We start from the raw sequence: 24,538 nt of genomic DNA, 5'->3' as shown, positions 1-24,538 counted from the left end.
AGCTATAACTCTCGGCTACTATCCCTGCACCTTGACCTGATGGTCCCTAAAAGTCATTTATTGAACAATATAAAATTACTGGAATTAATACTGTGCTATTGAAAAAAATAAATAAGTTTTGCCAAAATCAGTTTTTGCTGTTAAATAAATAACTATAAGTGACCTTAGGGTTAAGGTTCAGGGATGGTATTTTAAGCGATTATAGTCGAAAGTTCAAGCCTTAATTTCAGCCCAAGTGGAAGGCTCTATCCCCTTTTGTTTAATTGCGGTGGGTACTCAAACTTCGCACAAAATCAGGTTTTGCTGTTCAATAAATGACTATAAGTGACCATCAGGTCAAGGTGTAGGGATGGTATTTTCAGGGATAGTAGTCGAGACTTCTAGCTTTAATTTAAGCCTAATACCGCCTTTTGTTTCTTTGCTAGAGCTTCTAAAATATTGCCAAAAAACACGATTTTTTGACATTTTGACCTCGTTTTTCACTAAATCTGGAACTGATGGAAACCTTATGCTCATGGATTCGTAATCAGCACTGGCAAGCCAATTAAAAGCAGCTGTAACATTTGCCGCAACAAATTGTTTCCCATATTTGTTGCCATGTGTTATAGATCATAAGAAGAAGCTTTTTTTTTATTAGGCTCATAATTTTATTTTTAATTGTAAGCTTCAGTAATAGATATGTAAATAAATAAATAAAATTCGATAATAAAATGCTTTACTTAGACAGAACTATACATGTTAAAGTAATATTTAAACATAAAGTGAATTTTAAAGTTAAAAGTTACTTGAGAAAACGGCCCTACGTTGTTTATATTTTCAATATTTTGTTTTTTTTCTGTTTTTCGATGTCATCCCTGTTAATTTGGAACAGTTTTTAACATTACATTGACTATCGATAGTACTATCGATGGTAGCGTTTGACACTATCGATAGTATTGCTGCAAACTATCAACGAGTAATGATAGTTTTTTTCTGAAACATGGAACAACAACTCTACTACAAAGTATAATGTTCCATAACGCCGAACTACAAAATATTGACAATGTATACTTTTCCAAAACGCATCCGTAAAGTAATCGAAACGCATCGCTAGAGCAATCAGCGCATCAGAAACAAAGTTGATGCTTCGTTTGTTATTGGTTACCATTGGTGTTTTAAAAATGGAAAAGTCAAAAAAATTGTTCATTGCTATATTGAAAATTTAAAATATGGTTACAATCAGCGTTGCCATTTTAGCCGTTTTCCGGCTAGATTTAGCCGGTTTTGATAGCAACTAGCCGGAGAAAATTCGATCTAGCCGGCAGCCGATTTGTTAGCCGGTTTGTAAAAAAAAGTTAGCCGTTTTTAGCCGATTTTACTATTTGCCTAATTTTCAGGTGCAAAAAGTAAACAAGTTGTTCGAAAGCAATAATGCAGACCCAATGAAGATTTTTAATGAACTCAATGTTTTACTTTCGCATCTATGCTCCCTAGTGGTTATTAGCGCGGACACATTTGATCCTATATGCTCCCCGTTGGAACCATACCTTGCTCCATTTCCTCAGTTTTATCACAGTTTTGAAGAGTATTTAAAAACAAAAGTAAGCACAAACGCTTTTGACCACGAAGCCGAGAAAATAATTCGAGAAAATGGTCGCTATTTTATTATCACTTTAATAAAGGAATTACGCCAACGCCTCCCTACAAATATTGCCACACTAAAAAAAATTGATTTTTTTCGGTTGGAAATGCATTAAGAGTAATTAAACCAAAAGTATTTGTTCAACTACAGCAACAAAAACACAAATATAATGCCGACGAAATAACATCCATAGAGATGCAATGGCAACGGTTAACGTTACATACCTGGAGTAATTTAGACTCAACTGTAAAATTTTGGGCCGAAGTTTATCAATTTCGAAATGCCCTAGGAGAAAACCCTTTTGCTGACCTTTGCAACCTAGTTTTTAGTTTTCTTGTTTTGCCTATAAGTAATGCAGAAGTAGAGCGAATATTTAGTTCAATGAATATAATAAAAACTAAGCAAAGAAATCCAATGTGCGTTAAAACGTTAAACGCTATTTTATATATAAGATACGGTTTAAAACGTGAAGAAAAATGCTGCCATAATTTTACTGTAGATGACGATCTCTTAAAATTAATGAATTCAGGTGATATATACAATAGTGATTCATTTGATGATGAGGAATATACACTCGATATAAATTAATGGTGTTAACTAGTCTTTCGTTTCTTGCGATTTATTTAAATAAAGCATGTGGATTTTCACTAAAACATTTTAGCCGTTTTTTGCCAGAGTCTATGTGAAATTTCACTAAAACATTTTAGCCGTTTTTAGCCGCTTTTTTTTGCCAATCTAGCCGGTCGGCCCAAAAAGTTCTGGCAACACTGGTTACAATGTGTCACAACTCTGCAAATACAAACAGTTTGAATACCGCAGTATAACAGTATCCAAACATTATATTAATACGTTTGGGAAGTCAGCCTTTATCTCATTATGTTTAACTGAACGTTCTATCGAAGATGTTTGAAATAGGGGTAAAACAAAAGGTGTTTAACATGCGGTAGTTTTCGAAAAGGTGAAAAAACTATATTTAATACTTGCGCCGGGTATCTAATTTTCGGCTTCGCCCGACCTTGACTTTTTTTCTTGTATTAGTTTACTGTTTTACTTTTTAACGGAATTGCCATAAAACAAAAGAATAGTAATCGCAATATCTAGCAAAACTCTCATATGGCGATAAGCTCTAGGTGTTCAATATAGGCGTCACTTTTTCAAAGCAGTTACCAACAACCGTAGCCACCAAGATTCAGTTCACCATTTGTTGGCACATTTTGCTTTAAAACTCTTAAAAGATTTAAAATGCTTAATTTTACTCAATTTCTTCCTTCATTTATTTGAACCATATCTATTAAATGTATTAAAGTTGGTTTCTAAAAAAGATAAAAAACAAAAATAGTTCATATATGTGAAATTATTTTTTTACTGAACTTGGCAATTTGCATAACCAAGTTATATACATACCTATATCCATAAGGTGGAACCAATATAGCGCAAACAAAAATTTAGCATATTGGGACCCAATCGAAGTAATTATTGCAAACAAGTTGATACTTATATAATCGTATTACAAAATTGTATTTACGTTTTATTTTCTCACTTTCTCTTTCTATTTTTATAGATCCATATGTGAAAATTGCAATCATGCAAAATGGAAAACGTTTGAAAAAGAAGAAGACAAGTATCAAAAAATGCACCCTCAACCCTTACTATAATGAGTCGTTCTCATTTGAAGTACCATTTGAACAAATACAAGTATGCGAGAATGTATTATACTATCCTACTACAAACTACTTAAAAACTAGTACTATTACTACCTCTACTACTACTACCACTACTACTACTACCACTACTACTACTACCACTACTACTACTATTACTACTAGTACTACTAGTAGTACTGCTACCAAAAAACTACTTATTCTACTGCTATTACAAAATAACACAAGCAACTGCTTACTAAAACTACTATTGTTACTACTACTAATACTACTATTATTCCCTCAACTACCACCCAACCAACGTTATAATAAATGTTTTCCCTCTCCCACTCACCTGCCTTGTTCTGCCAATTTTATTGATATTCTTTGAAAAACTGCAGAAAATGTAACTCCCTACATAGCGAATTAACAGCCACATGTTTTACGAGGTGTTTTACATTAGCTCCAACTGAGAAATCCTTTTACATTCCAAACACCACAAACGTATTCGTACAGACTCAGTAAACATAACCGTGAACATCCACAAGAAACTGCGTACCATACGCCAAATAAATGTTTGTAATCAGTGTTCGCTCTATGTAGTATTGAAAATGCTTCAATTGATCGAGTTTTTAATTTTTGTTTGGACAGTCAAGCTCTCTTGCTTTTCATTTAAATAAATTTTGAAACGAATTTATGTAAATACATAAGACAACAATTATAAAGAGCTTAGACATTTTTTTTTTAGTTTATACGTTTAGGTCGACTTCACCTGATTTGTGTTTGGCTTTAATATTGTTTAACTGTGGCAATTTTTGTGTAGCTTATATATGTAAATGTTGTACCAAATATTTGTGTTACAATAAGTTCTTGTGTTTTTATATTTTAATCGGAAAAACCATATTTTCAAAAACGTATGTTATGTTGCGCTTTAAAATTAGAACTCAAACAAAATCACAAGGAACCAAGATATTCTGTAGGACAGTGCACGATTAATCCTTACTTACGAATATCCAGTTTACGTCGTCGAGGGTAAAAAATATAATTACTAAACATCTTTACTTACATACACACATAAGTATGAACAAGTGTATGGCTATGTAGATTTGCAAGTAACCGTAAGCCCCGGAAGTGGGCTGCACACAATTTCTGGGTAAAGTTTTTATTCACAAGACATATCATAGCTGAATATCTGTAATTTGGGAAACAACTTGGCTGTTGTCATCTGACTATTGCTTCGAACATTAAGCACCCATTTGTATGTGCATGTGCAGAAATCTACATACACATGAAGTAGGAGTTTACCAGCCAAATTTCTAAAATTTCACAAATCTAAAACGTTTTGATTTGACACTATTAACGCTAAAATTCAATTTAATATACATAATACATATGTAAATATATTTAAGTGGTATTTACCTAATGTAACAGGTACTTTATAGAGTGTAAAGCAAACCTCAAGTAAATAAAGGAAGAACGTTTGGCACTCAAATCAATCTTGAAAATGAGATGTTATGAAAATTTCGGTGGTAGTTCTAAAGAGAAGCTTTTTAAAATGGAAAAAATATTTGCCCAAGATAAGATTTAGTGATATGTATACCTGACGTTCCTTTACATTTGTATACCATCCCTTTATTTACATATGTATGTACACACCATCAGATTTACAAGGTCTAAAGAAATTTTACTGTTTATATTCCTATCGCTTTTATCATTGCCAGAAAAGTTAACCCCCGATTTCACTAATTTTGAACCTAAATTTTTTTAAATTACTTTAAGTAGCAACTTGCTTTCATCTGCAGGTAGGCCAGAATTTCCAGGTTTTTGATAAAGTCCGAGGAGTGAATACGTGGCAGCTAGGAAAAAAATACCATGTGATTTCACTTCGTAGTCTTTCACCGCCGCAGTGTAATAATGATATGCAACAATATTGGATGATAGCATGTGGCCAGTTCCCGGTCCTGCCAGAAACTAGAGTTTCCGCTTATATTAGCCTAATAAGCTCATTCAGTAGTCTTACTGTCAAAGAAGCCCCAGCTAAAGAGCGAAATACACAACACAACCGGATTGACAAACCAAGCGAAGTATCCCTTTGCTTCAAGCCATTTGTGTTGTGTATGGGGGTGCTTGAAGGTTCCACAAGCCATCTGAGGTAAATTTGAACAAAAATCAAATTTTTTTAACTTTCTGGCCGCCATGTTCTCGTTTGGTCAAACGGCTTGCGTTGTAAATGACAAATTCGCTTCATTTACAACGGGATTTTCACCGAGTGAAGACGTAAGGTAGGAAAATGGAAGAAAACAATAATTTTTAACATTGTGAACCGGAAGAAAACTAAAATTCTTTAGTTCAAATAGTCATGTTTTCATGGTGTATGTCGACATAGAAAAAGTAGGTTTGAAGTGTGTTTGACAAGCCGCTTATGTGGTGTATTTCGCTCTTAAGGGAACTGCCTTCCTTGCCTATAAATTCTTGCAAAGTCACTGTTCCCAGATATACATAAAAAATAAAATAAGTTTTGGTTTGGAAGATCCGCAGATAGAAAAAAGGATTTCCGATGGATGAAGTTTCCATTATGTAGATAGGCTTTCTCAACGGAGTTTGTTTAATGCTAGAGACACACATCGTAGTACAACGATCTACCCAAACATGTGTCACCCTCACAAGGATAATTATAGATACTACGATAGATTTCGGGCAGGGTTGCGTGATTTAAGATATCTTTTGATTTTAAATCCGGTTTTAATTAAGAAATTTGATTTGTGGTTTGATTCATCGACCGAATAATAATTAATTGTATTTGAGATTTGATTCTTCTACCAAATAAGGAATAAAATGTAATACAAAATCTTATTTTCTGGTCAATTTTCGTCGTATATTTTGTTCCTTGTGATGATCTTTTTGGGCTTAATTGGTAATTAGTGCAAGTAAACCAAACGTTCCTCTTTCACTGCTTCGTCCTACGTTTCGCTAAATCTCCTTAGTATCCACATTAGCATTTTGTTTTTAGCTTTAAAAAGATTTGTTTGTTTATTTTAAAATAAAGATTCACCCCTGAGTATGCTAAGGAGTTTACGCGAAATGTAGGCCAAAAAAGATCAACAGGTGGACAAATAAAAAATAAAATTAATTTTTGATTTCATTCCTCGAACAAATAAAAAATAAAATTTGTTTGTGATTCGATTTGTCGAACAAATGAAATACTTATATAATTTATTGGTGATTCATCAACCAAACACAAAGTAAATTTTATTCATGATTTGATTTAGATAGGAAAAAAACTCGAAAATCATGATTGCCTTACATAAAAAAGTATTTTTTAGTTGGAAAATCACGAATCAAATTGATTCTCAAATCATGAATAAATTTTATTCATGTTTTGATTCTTCAAACAAATAATGAATGTATAGTGTTAAGGATTTGATACAACTTTCAATTTAAAAATCAATTTGATTTTTGGATTTGTGGTTTGACTAATTCAAAATCACGTAACCCTGATTTCATGGTATTGAATCTACGAAAATAGGAAGCAAACAAAATATTATAACGTGATTTAAAATAAGAACTCCAGATACTAAGATACTTCTCTACTTTTATATGTGTTAAAAGTTAAAATGTCAAAGCATACCACGAATCATCGTACGATTTCGTCTGTCACCTACGTACGTAGGTACATATCGTAGTAGAGGCAATGCTACTATATTGATATTTTAATATAAATTTTAAGCCACATACTTAAGGAAAAATAACTAGCGCTTTGAACGCAATCTTTACTAAGGTAGTAAATTATACAGAGGCTGGCAATATACATATGTATATTAGGGTGGTCCTTAAATGTAGGAAGAAAATTTTTACATCAGATTTCCTAAGCCTCAACCCCTACGTCGATGCTACTGTACCCGTAGATATCACTTATAAATTTTGGTCCCGATTGGAGACGGTTGATCCGTGTTGCACAGGGGGCAAAGGTAAGATTCCTCTATACTTTCTTAGTACTTTCTTTAAATAAACACTTGTTGGTAACATTTCAGTGATTAGAGTAGAAATCTCACAAGCTGGCAGCACTTTATTCAAATTAATATATTAATCTTTTAGATTCTGAGTACTTTCCGAGTTCTTTTGTGAGTACTGAGTACTTTCGAGTACTCAGTATCGATACTTTTAAAAATCGGGTGCTGTCGATCCTTTTGTGAAATGAGTTCTGAGTACTTTTGGAATCGATACTGCCCAATACTACTAAATACCATAGTCGAAGATATCACATATACATTTTGGTCTGGATTGAAATCGGTTAAAGCGTGTCGCACAGGGGTCAAAGTTCACATTATCCTATGAAGACGCCTTAACCGACTCAATTGGAACTAAAATCTATAAGTGATATCTTCCATTTTAATAGTATCGATTTTGGGCATTAAATGAAAAAAAAAAATATTTTTAATTTTTTGAGTCCTTAGTGGCATCTGGTCTTTGAATGTGATATATTCGACATGGTAGTACCGATTTTGGGTATTAGATGAAAAAAAAATTATTTTAATTTTTTGAGTCTCTATAGGGAATCTGTACTTTGCCCTCTTTGCGACACGCCTTAGCATTCTCCAATCGGGACCAAAATTTATATGTGATATCTGTGACAGTGGTATTGCCGATTGAGGGGGTGAGACCTAAAAAAATCCGTATATTTAGGGACCACCCTTAAGTACATACATATGTAGGAGCGATAGGCTTATTAAAATTGAAATTTTTCGAATATCTATACATATTTAGCTTAGAAGGTTTTCGTTTTGCTCTAACAAAAAATACCTCAACTAGAATCAATGAAATTTCTCGGACAATGCTGTGGCAGGACATACATATGTACATGAATAGGGAAGTGATCCTATCAGAACTTCAGAGGGGCTTGCGTACACGGTTAATGAAAAGCACTGCCATAAAAAGGTAATATCTGATAGACAGCAAATAGGAACCATATATGTAGGAAGAAGTCGAACGTTTGCCTATAATTTCATCTAATATCTGACCGGGATGTTAGTAACTCAATGATTTAGATTGAATCAATAAACCTGCAATTACAATGCATAGTCTGCACAACTTTTAAGTAGAGATGAAAATTGAAATGCACTAAAGTTACAGATATGTACATATGTATGTTCATATGTATTTCCCTCACCATTAAAACGGTGAATACGACTTTACTACATAAATACGTACATACATACATACATACATACTCTTACCACTAGTGCGAGTACTCTGAAATTCTTAAAATCCTGTTTATTTTCTAACTTACAATTAATAATACAAAACTTCGCTACTGAGTAGCTCCACATGGAGTCACATCGCAAATAAAAATAATATATGTACATATAACATTCACACATACGTATGTATGTATGTACATATACAAATTTCCGGCGTCAATAACGACGACCGCCATGGGTTCGTTGTTTTGACACTGTCTTCTGATTTGATACGATACTACAACAGCAATTAAAAAAAATCTAACAACAACTATAATTAGTACTACAACTACAAACAACAACAACTTGAACACTGCACAACAAGTAAAACCTACAGCAACAATAATTTACCATAACGAAAACGAAGCGTATAAAGAGTAAAATAAGAGGCAAAAGAAAGTGTAGTGAAAAGCATGAAAAAGCCCCTTTTGATGTCCATGAAGTAACATATTGATTTTATAATAATAATAATAAATTTATTAGTATGTTGCTTTTTATAAATACATATTTTTATCCATTTGTAACCATTTAAAAAAAACCATCTATTCCTGCGACTAGAACCACCTAAATCTACTGCGTTGCTTCCTGTCAGTTATTCTGGCACCCCACCGTCTGGCTCACATTAAACTATAAAGTCCTTGTACTGGACTTTAAACTAAAACAATCAAGACAATCGAATAAATGGGATTGAATATTATACATTTTCGTTTACAAGTATTTAATGAACATTTTTCTTTTGGCGAAAGAGTTAACCACAGCGTCAAGTAGCCATGTGCAAACAAAAAGAAATTGTTCATGCCAATAAAAAAAAAATCGATAACTCATTTCCATTGATAGGTACACTAGCATAATTGCACTGGTGTTCAAGTGGCACCAATTCCATTCCATTTAACCCATTATACTTCCATTCATACATATAAAACTGATGTAAGCTAAATTTATGAAAAGCGAACAAGCACTGCCTATAACCCACTTTAAGCGGCTTAATGCAACCACATACATAGTTTAGATACATATCTACACACATAAAAAAACGTAAAACGAGACATAGATTCAGAGCAACTAGCATAACTATAAGCAAGAAAATTCTTTAGCGTTACCTTATTTGCATGGGATTTTTAGAATACTCTCCGCTCACCTTAACCAAGAAATTATAATACACCTACACACGTTCGTAATTAAACTTTAAAGAAATATGTACATACTTATAACTATTTCATAATTAATTTAGCTCTTAAAACTTCTTTTGTATATTAATAAAAGTCTACATTTGTTTTTATTAAAAGTATTTTATAATTTTTATTATAAATGTAGAACGCTTAAAAATTAATATAAACCAGCTTGCATTCTTTGAATATTTTAACATGTACATATACATATTCAATACGAGAAAGCTCGCGAATACATTCCAGTTATGAACTCTTAACATATTTATGTAAGTATCTTTTGTATACACAGATTAACCTATACACATCGTCACTTGGCGCGCAATACCCCGTAGCCGCCAAATACCAATACCACGTATAATGTAGCACAAAAAAATTGATTTTGGTTACCCTGTATCAATGCTTCCTAATTTACAAATTCAGTGGTGAATAATTACACAGGGCAACACGAGTTTTGGGGCGGAAATATTTTTGAAAGAATTTATTGTGCTGAGTACGAATCTGTAGGTAGTTTCCATCAGCTCCATATTTTTGGAAACACGTTGCCAAAGCGTCAAAAACGTGTGGAAAAATTTGTAAAATTGGCGCGAATTTTCCAAATACTTTGTTATATTATTTCGAAAGGTTGATTTATTTAAACTAGATACATATAATAATTATGAAGCTTTTTAATGAAATCCAATTTAACCATTAAAAAGGCGACAACCCTCTTGAAAATATTACGAAATTATGGTATCCTAAGACTCTCTTTTTTGACAACGATATTGTAGCATATAATTTCAATTAAATTCTACTTTATGAAGCCCAGGAAATTCTGTTGATTTAGGAAATAAATCTTTCCTAATAGGCTACTCCCACCAAAGGTTTAACTGCAGTTAAGACCTCAGGTAAGTTCCGAGAATTTTGACATAGGTGACCGGCAAGATTTATTTCTTAATTTTTGCTACTTTCCTTTCGTTTGCTTGTACTTAGTAGGTGAAACCACCCCCTTCGATCACCTATCACCTTTTTCCGATAGGCATAAACTGCAGTTAAGGCTTTGTGGAAATCAACTATAAGCCACTTTCCATATTGTAATAAATATTTCATTTAACTAATTAAAATTATTAAATTTAATTACACTTTGTCAACTGATTTCTTAAACTCTGGCCCTAAATTAGAACACATAATTCCTTTAGCGTATTCTGATCTTGAAGAGAAATAAAGTTTTTCTACGTCGCCGAAAAAATCTAATCAAGATTCAAAATCATCAAACCTTCAAATCTTAGCTGCTCGTCTGAACGTTTTTTTCCTAAATGTACTATTTTTTATTGAAAAAATTTTACTTTGTGAAGTTATTTGTTTAAGTTCGAATAAATACTATATGTACACACATACATATACAGCCATGGTCAACTAAATAGCACGCCTGCACCCCAAACTCAAATCCGCTAAAAAAACGAAATGAATATACTTTTATTAGGCAAATTTTATGTTAACATTTTTCCTTGCTAATGACTTTATTTAACCAATATAAAAAAAAGTTAAATATAATTCACTGATAAATCTTTTTAAAACTGATTATCCATTATCCATTAAAATGCCTCGGTCACGCATATAGCGCAATTCACAAAAGCAGTTTCGTAGCCATTAAACAGGCAAAATTTCAAATCGTGATTTATATCAAAAAAGTATTTACTTCTTCATTATTTTGTATTATATTCCAGATTTGTATTTCCCCATTCTTGGTATGGGGTACCATGCATCCAGGACAACGCTCAGTGGTTCATTTTTTAGAAAAAATTTGAAGGAATCGGTGTAGAACCTCAATTTTCTGCGTGCAACATTTATGGATATAAATCAAGAAAAAAATTAAAAATTGGCGTGATCGATTTATTTTAAAGCATACCTCCCATATAAACCTAACCCCAAAAACGAATTGAAAATACCATAAATGCCATTATTACTATATAAGTTTACGTTAAAACTCGCAAATATGCGCAACGTTTTTTTTTTTTTTTAGAAATCGGGTGAAAATATTCCAGCCTTTCATTTTTTATAGATAGAAGACGGAGGAAGGCCGACTGAAAAAAGTTTTTGTTCATAAAAATTGTCAAAGTTAGCATTTACAAAGTGTCATTTTTGTCTGCTTACATTTATTAAAATATTTGGTCGATCGCCCTGATTTTTGCTCTATTTTGTCTAGTAAGTGCCATATTTTCATATGAACCTACAACAAAAATAGCAAAAGTAACAGTTATAAGAAAAACACATTGCTTAAGTGAACTAAAACCTCAATCAGACTTAGTTGAATACAATTTTTCTAAATTTTGTTGCTTTTGTTCTGTATTTCACTGCCAATTTCGTACAAAGTTATAACGAATTTTACTTAGGAAAATATTATTTGTCTCCAAACCAAATTTGACAAGGGATGACGGAAAATCGTTCCACATTACATCACACTCCTACCATATCGGAAATACCAACAACGAAAATGACAAATATAATAATTTAATATTCAAAAAATTGTATCTTTCGCAGAAATACCTCTGTGCTACGAGCAAATTTAAAAAAAGTGTGCGTTCATATTTTGAAAATAACGTTAATCAATAAGATGAACCCTGCATAACCATTGATATCTTTTATACGTTATACCCAAGTTTTTTCGACTACCATAGTTTGAAATATAATTTTTTAAAGTGCAGCACGACTAAAAGTAATAAAAGTGGTTGATTATGAAACTGTTATAATTTTTTAAATTTAAATTCAAAATTACCAAAACAGCTTGTGTTTGGTTTTTGTTTTATTTGTATAAATAATAGCAAAATACTTATTTTACGAGATCCGATCATATCCTATTTGGATTCAACGAAAAAACTCAAGGTAAACTTCGTAAACAAAAAATTTACCTCCGTATTAAAGAAATAAATTATAGCTTTGGGCGCGTTCGCAAGACTTAAGCTGAAATTAGTCAAGAACGCAGAACGTATACTTAAAAGCAGTCTGTATACGCAGAATTTGGTCGATTACTGGGGCCCTCAGTGTTGCTTACTACAGATTTGCCACTTATCAATGCCTTTTCATAAACTTGCCTTTTCAACTACAATTGTTCATGCTATAATGGATCGTAGCTAAATATAAATACTTATGGTGATTTCGTTTCACCCAAAAAATGTTGCCCTTGCACGGTGCAAAATGTGTTTGATATTACACTCAACCCTTTGAAAATGCATATTTTGCCTTCTTGTCCTCCAGATCACACATTTCATCATATTATCGTTTTAAGCAACCATCTTATTTTCAGGGCAACCATCTCCCCTGACAAAGCTTCAAAGGGCAGAAAAGGTGCCTGATTTGCCTTACAAGAGTGTTACCTTTTAAGAAACGAACACACAATTTGCTCACCCTTTGCCTTTAATTAAGAATTGAACAAGAAAAGAGAAAAGGGCAATCAAAAGCGACATTTTTTGGTAGAAACGAAATCACCATTAGTTTTCAGCAAAAAATTTCAAATATTTTAAACGTATTTTGTATAAGAACTTATAACTTTTTTACCATCGGCAAAACTGGCGAAGTGGCAACCATCTATAGAAGGAAGAAATCAGCTGACACGGAAAAATCTAAATTCCGCAGATTTCTGCGCTACGGGCTACAACTACAGAAAAATTCTGCGGGGTTAAGTTTTCATTTACATGGCGCTTTGGTAAGACAGATCGTGTCAGCTGCCCCGGGTTTACGTACCGGTAGGTTTACGTTCTTGACTAATTTCAGCTTTAGCTGATAAGTTCAACTGCTACGAAACTGCTGGCAACTGTTAAACTCAACAATTACGTCTTAGAAACGACTTGATGAATATGCTGTCAAATGAACAGCTGATAAATGTAAACAAATGAAATTGCGATAAATAGAGATAGTTGCGCCGATAATATTTCCAATCCAACGCTGAACTGCCGCCGTGTTGAAAAAATCGTTCAATGCTATAATGAATAATACAGTGTATAATTATAAAGCAAACAACTTATTGAACATAATTTAGAATATTTAGAAACGTAGTACATATTATTATAAAATATTTTAGTTAATAATAATAATAGATTGGCGCTTACACATATGTTAGTGTTTGGCCGAGCTTCTCCTCCGATTTGTGGCGTGCGGCTTGATGTTGTCACACAAAGCTGACGGACTTACAGTTTTACGCCGACTCGGAACGGCGATTGTATTTTTATGAGAACCTGTTTTTATGGCAGAAATACACTCGGAGGTTTGCCATTGCCTGCCGAGGGACGACAGCTGTTAAGAAAAAACCTTTTTTTCTAAATTTTTGCGATGTTGCTTTGACCAGGGTTCGAACCCAGATGTTGCGGAGTGGAGCGGCCGACAATAAATATTTTAGTTAGTCATCAATATAAAATTGAATAAATTCGTTTGCAGCTGCGACCTAACAAAGCGGCGTTACATTTAACTTAAGCGGCGTAAGTCTTTTCGATCAGCTGTTTAAGCTGAGCACAACATGATGAGTTCAGGTAGCGAAAAAAATTAACGATGGAAAAATGGCGTAATGTTGCCACCCGTTGAGCTGAGCGGAACTACTCAACTATACGTCTCTAAGACAAACAGTTAACGGTTAGACGACAGCTACGTCTTATGAACATATTGTTTCACGAAGTTTAAAAAACCTCTTAAACTAAGTTCCTGGTGCAGGAGATGCGAAGTTATAATTTGTGGTTACCCCGGATTCTGTGTTGCATATTTTGCAGACTGTCTTTGTTTTTAGTGGACAGAATCCGCGAACCATTCGTTTATTTTTCACCGAGTTGTAGCTCCGAACAAGGCCGTATTTAGGGGTGGGAAGGTTGTAGGTGTCCTGGCAACACAAAAAAAAGGTAACAGAAGCCCGGGTATAAATAAATAAATCCTGAACTTGCTCCTACAATCCCTGAAAATACCATACCTCCACCCTCACCTGAAGATCACTTAAACGCGTGACAGGCGGACATGCATATGCACATAACCAAGCACACAAATGCGCATAATAATTTTGCCCTGGTAGACGACACTTATCTGCATTTGGGAAATAGCTGATTTGTTGTGTTTTATAAATACCCTGTAGGGAAACCCCGAAATGGCGAACCAAATTTGTAGTTCCGTACTAGATCTTTATCGCCAAAAACGAATCAGTCCGATAGTAACTAGATCGCCACCAGTTCAAAAGCACCGATATGTGGTACTTTAAAAAAAACAATTTTAGAAATCTATATCTAAAATGACGAATTTAGAACTGGTTCAAAACTAGAGAAAAAGGGATGCAGAACGAACTAGATCTCATCTGGCGAATTTTGAACTAGTTCGAAACTACTGAAAAAGGGATGCAGCGGGGGGCTTGTTTACTTTAAATAGATTTTTGCTTGGCGGGTTTTTCATTGAAATACGCTTTCAGTCTGCACGTCGCAGGTGCTTTTTCATAGTTTGTTAATATCTTAACATTTTGGGACCTTCTGGAATATAACCAATAACAGTCAGCATCTCTGCAAATTCAGCTACAGCCAAAGGTATGTAAACGTGTTTTCAAATGCAAAATTTAATTTACATTCATTCAAACAAAGTTGATTTCAGATTGAAAATACATTTCTTTGCAAATAATTTAAAATTGCTACCATGGTAACCCAAAAAGAAAACATCTTGTTACTTTTTTCGTTTACAACTGGTTCGAAACAATTCACGTTCACCTTTGGTTTTGTGGTCGTCAGAAGGCATATCCTCCATTGCCGTACTAAATAACCTAACGAAAGCGTTATGTCCGTGGCCAAAAGGTCAAACAAAGAGCGAAAAATATAAAGCTCACCAGAAGTTAATTTAGAAAAATTAAAAAAGTTGCCACACCAAACTAATGTAATGTGACCGCCTCCAATAATGATCTCAGAAGTTCTGAAAAATTATCTGTCAATACACAAAATTTTGAAATATAATACTACCAATGGTTTCACTTTAAAACTAACTGGCAAAGATTCGTACAAAATCAACATTTTCCATAGCTCCGACTACAGAAAAATTTTAAAAATTGAACGTAAATTAGAGTGGCACTCATTATGAGAATATGCAAACCAGAAAAAATCGTGTTATGGTCAAGGATGTCCATCACTCTTGTAACTTGGAAGAAATTGTGTGCGATTTAAACCAACATGGATTTCAAATAACAAACTCATTTTCTAAACTAAAGAGGAAAACAAAGGAACCACTTAATGTGTTCGTGATCTGTTTAAAATCAACCCAAAATATAGAAAAAATATACGAAATTTAAAGCATATTGAATTGTATAATAAAGTTGAGCCACTCCAACCTTCTCTTTTGATTCATCAGTGTAAATCCTGTCAAATTTAGTTTTTGAACTGTGAACAACACAACAGCACTGGTAAACTTTTAAGCTATGCCAGGAATGCTTCTCATTTTTATGTATTTATTATTGCCCCGCCCCCGTTTTTACAAATTATACGCATTTTCACTAGCGAAACGAACTGAAAAACACATGTTAACGTTACTACTTTAAAAAAATGAAATCGCATTTTAGGTTGCCAACTTGTCTACACACAGAGCAACAAGTTGACCAATCTGCCTCAAAAATCAAAAACGTTTGATTTTACTCCAACCTGACGAAAAACTTGACGAAGGTTTGCCAACTTGCCTACACACGGCTTATTTACCACCAACTTCTAGCGGTTGGCCAACTGGTTGGCCGACAAATCGATCCGTGTGTAGGGCCTTTAAGAGGGATGCAATACCCATTTGGAGCACTATGGAGAGAGGGCAGAAATACGTGAGTGCGAGAGGCTAAAGGCTCTGTTATACATACTTGGCATTGCTTGAGTGTTGTCACATAAGGAATCTATTAAATGAGCTTCGCGTGTAAGCGGTTACTCAACTCACAGCATTACATACGTAGAAGTCTGTTGGTTTTTGATTTCTACGTAAAAATGGTATAGCAGTGCATGCAATGCCAAGTATGCATAACAGAGCCTTTAAGGCGGCTTCACCGTTCGTGTCCGGACAACTTTTTATTTGCTCTCAAACATTTTTGCCGGAGAGGGTGCTGAAGTACGGTGCACCGTTCAGTTCGACACATTTTATTTTGTTCTGAAGCAAACAGCAGATTATATTGTTGCCTACATACGATTTTGAGGGCAAATAATACATGCAATTCACTGCAAACGCATAAAAAGGAGAACGCGGCAACCCGAATCATCAAGTCCTTCGGACAGAAAATCTAAATCAACTTAATTCGAACAAAGAGAGTTCGGCACATTTTTGTCGCGCTCTCAGTGAGACAGAGTGGGAAAGGGACGCGTAAAATTACTAACAAAAAGTGTCCGGACACGAATGGTGAATTCGCCTTAAAATGCTGGCCAACAGGGAAAATGCGCAAAACTTTATTTATTTATTTATTTGTATATAGTCTATAGAATTCAATTTTTACAGACTAATTAGAACTATTAAAATAACACTGGATCACAAATTTTAGTTTGGTTTTTATTCTCCAGACGCCACTATCCAATTTCTATGTAGAATTGCTCGGTGATGCCGAAAATCGGGCTATTGCGAATTTTTTCCAGTGCAGCCTTTGGAGTTGTTCTCAGTACTCCTGTTTTACTAAATAGAGGGAGATGTTAAACACCCTCTATTGTCTTGAGATAAGTGCTCTTTTCTGTCGCGGTCCACCACACTACAGCGCCATAAGTAGTATTGGTCTCACTACTGCTGTGTAGCAATGCATTAGGGCAGAGGATAGGCCCCAAGTAACACCTAGCATCTTTTTGCATGCGTAGAGGGCAATACTCGCTTTCTTCACTCTGTCCTCCACATTGTACCTCCACAGCAGTTTGCAGTCCAGGATTATTCCTGGGTACTTGGTGCGGTCTTTTGGTTTGAGTTCAGTGCCGTTCAGTTTAGGGAAATTCCGCGCAGGAATCTTGTACTTTCTTGTAAAAACTAGCATGCCCGTTTTGTCTGCATTAATCCCTAAACCTTCGCGAGTAGTCCATTGGTGTATAGTATTGAGAGCTCCATTAATTATACCACTTATGGTATCTAGGTATTTAGCGGTCACCATTACCGCAATGGCATCAGCATATGCAACTAGTTTGAGCGCCCTAGCTTCAAATTTATTTAGTAGGTCGTTTACCACAAGCAGCCATAGGATCGGTGAGAGCACCGCTCCCTGTGGTGTGCCCTTTACCGCCTGCGTGGTCAGCCTGGCTTCACCCCATTCTGCTCTAATTCGTCTACAGCCTAAAACGGTTTTTATCCATAGAAGAATACCAGGTTACACGTTGTTTGCTTGTATGCTACCTAGAATAGCCTATCTTGATACGTTGTTAAAAGCTCCGGCGTTGTCTAAGAACACACCTAAAGCGTAGGCCTACTGTTCCAGCGTTCTTTCTATATGCGTGCAGTCTCTGTCGATCTTCCTTTTGTGTATGCGTGTTGCGCTTTTGATAGACTGCCTTGCGTTATCCTGCCTCTTATGTGTGTGCCTAGGATTTTCTCGTGCGTTTTTAGGACGAATGAAGTTAAACTGATGGTTCTGTATTCTTTCGAGTACAGAGGGTTGGCCTTACTTCCCTTGGGTATGAACACAACTCTCGAATCTCTCCAGTGCACAGGCACATTGTCCATCCTCAGACATCCCATGTACATCGCCTCTAGCCATGGTATCGCTACGTGAGTGACCTTCTGAATCATGACCGGGAAAATTCCATCAGCTCCAGGCGAATTGAAGGGATCAAAACTGTTTATTCCCCATTCAATTTTGCTTGTTGTAATAATGTTAGGTGGGATGTCATTTACGTTATCTTTTCCAGATTCCATGTCTGTCACGTCTACACATCCTGAAAAGTGCATATCGACTAGGACCTGAAGCGATTCTTCTCAGCTTTCAGTCCATTCATAATCCTTTCTGCGTATTAATATTGGCGTGGACGGTTGCTTGGATAGTAGCTTCCCTAACCTTGCTACTTTGTTTGCTTTATCCATGCTGCCGCAGAAGGCCTTCTCCGATTGCTTCTTGGACCTACGGATTTCTTTCTTATAGCCTTTTAAGAGGTATTTGTACTCCTCCCACAAAAACTCATTATCTGCTGCCTAAGACAGCTTGAAGAGTTCACGTACTTCGCGCCTGTGCTTTCCAAGCTCCATGTTCCACCACGCGGGATTGGATTTGCGGTTAGAACGCGCTTTTCAGAGAGCCGTGGTTATTAATACCACATTCTCTTCGATCTCAGCGTGCGTGTTGAGCTCTTTTATCTCGAATCGTTTCCCCTCTACAATCTTCCTATAGAGATCCCAGTTTATGTTCCTTGGGTTCCTCGGGGTCGTCATTTTGGGATTGAGGGAGAAAGAAATATTGAATTCGATGTACTTATGATCAGAGAATGGAGGTGGGTCCAACATATTTTGGCTCACTACCTCGGTTCGCTACCTCTAGACTACTTTGAATAATAAAATTGAGTAGAGGCTCACCTCTTTCATTGATGTCCGCGCTCCCCCAACCAGTGTGGTGCGAGTTTGAGTCGGATCCGACCACCATCTTCTGCATCTTCTTCGTGACACATGTAGCATGATGCGAGAAGTAGTGCTTCCTTCTTTGCATTCATAAGTGTCACTACGGTTAAATCTTCTGTGGAAAGATTACTATTAATATAAGAGTTTATACTTTTTTGAACCAGTGCCGGCGTTCTTAACATTTTGTCTGCACTCGGGGTGTATGTTTAGTAATTTTGTGACTTTGGTCCTGAGCTGCAACTAGCAGAATAAAGGAGAAGCCGGTTTTTTGTACACTGTTTTCGTATTAATATTTGGTGCAAAATAATCGAAAGGGGTATCATAAAAAACCGCCAGATTTTAGTTCACTTTGTCAGTACTAAATTCACGTTAATAAATGCATTAATTGAACACATATTGGTATATAGATATTCACTATAGTTCACTTTAATTGTATTTGTAACGAAAAATTGCGAAAATTAACGATTTAGTGAAATATTAAAGCGAAAAAATGTACGAAAAACCAGCGTCTCCTTTGTTGCAGATAGTTGTAATAAAAATATCGAGTTGCTTAGTGTTGCCAATATATTACTATTATAAAAGGCTTTAATTAGTGATGCCAATAACAAAAAAAGCGAGATTTTACTTTTAGTAATTATTTTAATAATTTGTAATAAAAAAATGTTACTGGTGTTTTAGGTGGCCGAAGGCCGCCTACGCTGAAAGAAGTTCTGCCACTCTTCTCCGGCAACACAGAAAGGATAATTCTGCATATTCAGTAAGGGTTGTGATCCTTAAGCGGAGCCAAATGCCGCCTACGTAGAGAGAAATTCTGGCACTCTTCTCCGGTAACACAGAAAGAGAATTCTGAGCGCGGCCGAAGGCCGCCTACGCAAAAAGAAGTTCTGCCACTCTTCTCCGGCAATACAGAAAGGAGAATTCTGCGTAGTAGGGGTTATGAACCTTAAACGCGGCCGAAGGCCGCCTACGCAGAAAGAAGTTTTGCCACTCTTTTCCGGCAACACAGAAAGTAGGATTCTGCGTAATAATGGTTATCATCCCTAAGCGCGGCCAAAGGCCGCCTACGCAGAAAAAGGGACTGGCGGATTTTTTATTTATAAACAACTCAAAATCTTTCAACTTTTATTGTTATTGGCATCACTAGTTAAAACCTTCTCTAAAAGTAATATATTGGAAACACCAAGCACCGCCATGTTTTTATTACACCTAGCTGCAACTAGCAGAATAAAGGAGAAGCCGGTTTTTTGTACATTGTTTTCGTATTAATATTTAAATAAACCAATAAGATTCGCGATTTTTTTTTACAAATTTAGTTAGAGTAAACTACATATAGTGAACATCTTAGATACCAATATGTGTTTATTTAAAGCATTTATTAAATGAATTTAGTACTGACAAAGTTGAGCTGAATGAAACGGTTTTTTGCAAATAACTTTTGGACGGTTTAAAAAATCAGTTTCCGTCTTCGGATTCTTAATTACCGGTAGTAATACGCGTCTTTTGATACCCCTTTCGATTATTTTCCATAAATTTTCGGTGGGGACTATGATTACATGCACGATTACTGAGAACAATATTCTAGGCGACTCCTGACTAGTGAAATATAGAGTGATTTCAAATTAAATGGATCTTTAAACGCTCTAGTCTTCCTTATTATAAACCCCAACGAGTGTTGCCTTTGTAGCTCTTTGGTGGCTAGATTTAGCTACCACATACTTTTTTTGGCCACATAAATTTAAAATTGCCACTAGCCTTTTATTTAGCCCTTTGGAAAATTTATTTATCCTTGACATGAGATGGAAAGTTGTATATGCTTAATTTGCTCTAATTTTTTTCATTTATGAAGGGATGAATTTTTAAACTAAGAAAGACTGTGTGTATATGTATTGCATGTTCCTTTAAAAGTGTTAGGGCAGTTAACTTACCCTGAAGGAAAGATTAGTCCAATTGCTCGAAAAATATAATCGTAGGTATATTAGTTTTGTAACTGGACCAAATATAGTCCAAAAATTTAAAGCAATGTAATGTAAAACAGGTGAATTGTACTAAAAGTGGCCGAATGTAATGCATAAGGTACGAGTTTTGTTCTGAAATTGGTTACAATGTCATGCAGTAGCGGACAATGGGCAGATTAACGATTTGCTGATATGTAGGCACTTACTCAACGAATTTTCATATGCGGCGTTGGAATGTAGAGAGAGTATCAGCTTAAAAAGCCTGAGAACCCCGGTTCGAATCGCAGCTGGCGCAAGTTTTATTTTTGTTTTTTTCCCCCCAAAATTGGGTACAATGTAATGCAGAAGCGGACAATTGGTAAGAGCCTAGGACATTCAATGTTAAATGTAAATAGAATTTTACATGTTCTTGGACCAAACTTTGGACTAGTCACAATCACTTACAATCTAGTTTGTGGTGTGCTCTAAGTCTAAGTCTAAAGAACTAAATACTGTACCAGCATTCTGGTATGTTATATGCCACTAGCCTGATGGTGCAATCTCTTGATAGTGCCAGCAAGCTGATGTCGTGTATTTGCCCTTTTATATTCGCTCGCTCCACTATATCTGCGTTCACCCTTTTTTCTTAAATATCGACAATATTTTGCAAGCAATAATTTTTTTGTTATTTTTGTACCAAAATATGGTTAATGCTATAAACAAAATCATATATGTAAATCAAGGTTTCAAACTGTATACAATATTAAGGAAAATTTTATGAATTTTGATCAAAATTTTAAACCTTTTACTCAGAAATTTCTGGTATGCAGTTTTATAGCCCATTGAATATAGCAATGTACAAATTTGACGTGGCTGAGATATCGCGTTGATTTTTAATATTTTTTTTGCTGAAGGCTCTAGACATTTTTCTCCATACAAGGTATGAGTGAATGTTTTGTTATATGGAAGAAAATATTAAGAATATGGAAGAAATAAGTAAAAAATTTTAGGTACCATTTTTAACCACAATGAATTTTTTTAGCCCTTTTTTAAAATGAAGTTGGCTACCACTAGAAATGATTCGCGGCAACACTGACCCTTACATTGCAAAAGCTTTGGATATAATATACACCCCTATTCTGCAACACTTTCGTATTCGGATTTGGTACGAATCGTAGAAATGGTATGCTGCAATCCGAATCGTATCTTCGAACTTTCGAAATCAGTAACAGTGGCATGCCTAAAAACGAACGAGTAAGCTTTTTTGCGTAATTTTGTACCAAAACAATTCTATGTAGGAGGGGAGATAAAAGATGTAAATCTATGTGTGCTGNCGTAGAAATGGTATGCTGCAATCCGAATCGTATCTTCGAACTTTCGAAATCAGTAACAGTGGCATGCCTAAAAACGAACGAGTAAGCTTTTTTGCGTAATTTTGTACCAAAACAATTCTATGTAGGAGGGGAGATAAAAGATGTAAATCTATGTGTGCTGGCAGGAAATATTAGTGGTGTTTATTTAAACAGATAAATTTGCCTTTCGCATATACGTATATTTTTATCCACTACTTTATATAAACGAGCAAGCAAGAATCTTTGTTGCCCCTTATCGAGAAACTTGGGTCTGGTTTAGTTATTTGTACAACGATTTTCGGTTGTTGTGTCCAAACGCATAACCGGAATCCAAAACGTTAACATACACGTATAATCAAAGGATTAAACTTTTATTTAAAATAAATGTTTCAAATTATGAATAAATTCGGTTTGCACTATGCACTTTTTTGCAAATTTCGATGTGGGTTCTGCGCGAAAATACTGTGATATGCACAAGAAATATTGTATACCTTTGACATGCGGAAGTGCCTCTTCTCCGGCAACACAGAATGGAGAATTCTACTTAGTAAGAGTTATAATCCCTAAGCGCGACCGAAGGCAGAAGCAACCGCAACAGGTGGTGGACCTAACAAAATGCATGTTTTCAATGGCTTGGAAGAAGCTGTTATTGCACTAAATGGATTGGGAACCAGTTCTTCAGACATAGGAGTTCTGGCTTGTGGTTCAACAATTCAACCAGAAGCTGACATAGATGCGCCCATGGTTACTATGCCCGACAACTCCGCATACCTTTGTGAATCCATTGCCATAGCGCCCTCTTACACTGCTGCTATAACTGCAAATGCATCAGAATCCATCATTTTCCTCAAAATATGTAAAATTAACCAATTTTACAATAAACAAGCACATGATGAGTGTTTTGTTAATTCCTTTCCACTTTGTTTCCCTTCATTCAGCTATCTTCGAAAAAGAACTGATAGCTGGCAGTGCTGCACATGTTTCCGCAAGGGTTGCAGCATGTGGGTTTTTCGTTTTTCGTAGCGTAGCTACGAATTACGAATCACGAAAATTCGGGTTCCAGAATAAGGGGGATAGTCTGTATGTTTCGATAACACCCCAAATCTTTCATGAATGGGTGCAACACTGAAAGTAGTGGGGAAGACGAACTTGAACCCCAGTCGATGATGATGTAATCGATGTACCACCGCCTGGCTATGACGAAGTTCCTGGAGCTGAAGGCCTGACAGCTGAGATATTCAAGTATGGTGCATGAAGTTGATAAGGTGCATGTACCAACTCTTATGCAGAATAACGTGAGAGTTCATCTCAAGCGCCACAAGAAAGGCGATCCCCCCATACGCGCCAACTACCGCGGGATCAACCTAGCATATAGAATCCTTTTTTCCGGAAAGTGTAGCAGGGACCGATCTATTCGAAAAAATCGTATTTATGGTCCAATTTGCTTAAAATTTTGTACGTAGGTAGCTTTTAGCATAGAGTAGGATATAGAATCCTTTTTTCCGAGAAGTGGACCAGGGACCGATCTATTCGAAAAAGTCTTATTTATGGTCCGATTTGCTTGGTACGTAGGTAGCTTTTAGCATAGATTCAGATATAGAATCCTTTTTTCCGGGAAGTGGACCATGGACCGATCTATTCGAAAAAATCTTATTTATGGTCCGATTTGCATAAAATTTTGTACGTAGCACAATTCCGCCTAAATGGGCATAAATCGAAAAGTTAGTTGTATGCAATGTGAACATGTTTGGTATTTTTGTAAAGGTAATTTATCTACTAAAAAGAATTAAACAGATATTTTACTTGAAACGTGAGGAAAATCCTTTTATTTATTCATACGATTCGTTGCAAAAGTTCTGTTTTTTATTTTGTGTTTCTAGCAGTAGACGCAGTTTTGCAACGTTCCGAATAAATAAAAAAAAAGGATTTCCGCACGTTCCAAAGGCGGTTAAAAAATGCGTATAATTTTCGTCACGAAATTGATATCATAAATTTTGTGTTTCTAGTTCAGCTTTCGTCACTCGAAAATTTTACCTCAAAGAGGTGTTTTATTTGAT

General features: G+C 35.3%; 1 protein-coding gene across 11 annotated transcripts in view; it reads left to right on the top strand.

The window, feature by feature from the left end:
- The window catches only part of Syt1 (Synaptotagmin 1), a 388,134-nt gene that overhangs the window by 308,777 nt on the left and 54,819 nt on the right, over window positions 1-24,538 (top strand). For 10 of the 11 annotated variants that reach the window (XM_017639446.1, XM_017639397.1, XM_017639432.1 and 7 more), the window contains one exon: window positions 3,183-3,316. The exons of the other annotated variant lie outside the window; for it this stretch is intronic. In XM_017639446.1, the coding sequence (XP_017494935.1) occupies window positions 3,183-3,316 (134 nt within the window). The remainder of the gene's footprint in view (window positions 1-3,182; window positions 3,317-24,538) is intronic. 11 annotated transcript variants of the gene reach the window in all.

The sequence above is a fragment of the Rhagoletis zephyria genome, unplaced genomic scaffold (assembly GCF_001687245.7).
Source record: "Rhagoletis zephyria isolate East Lansing unplaced genomic scaffold, Rhagoletis_zephyria_1.1 Rzeph_scaffold_00151, whole genome shotgun sequence".
NCBI classification, from domain to species: Eukaryota; Metazoa; Arthropoda; class Insecta; order Diptera; family Tephritidae; genus Rhagoletis; species Rhagoletis zephyria.
This window is presented reverse-complemented; position numbering and strand designations above follow the sequence as displayed.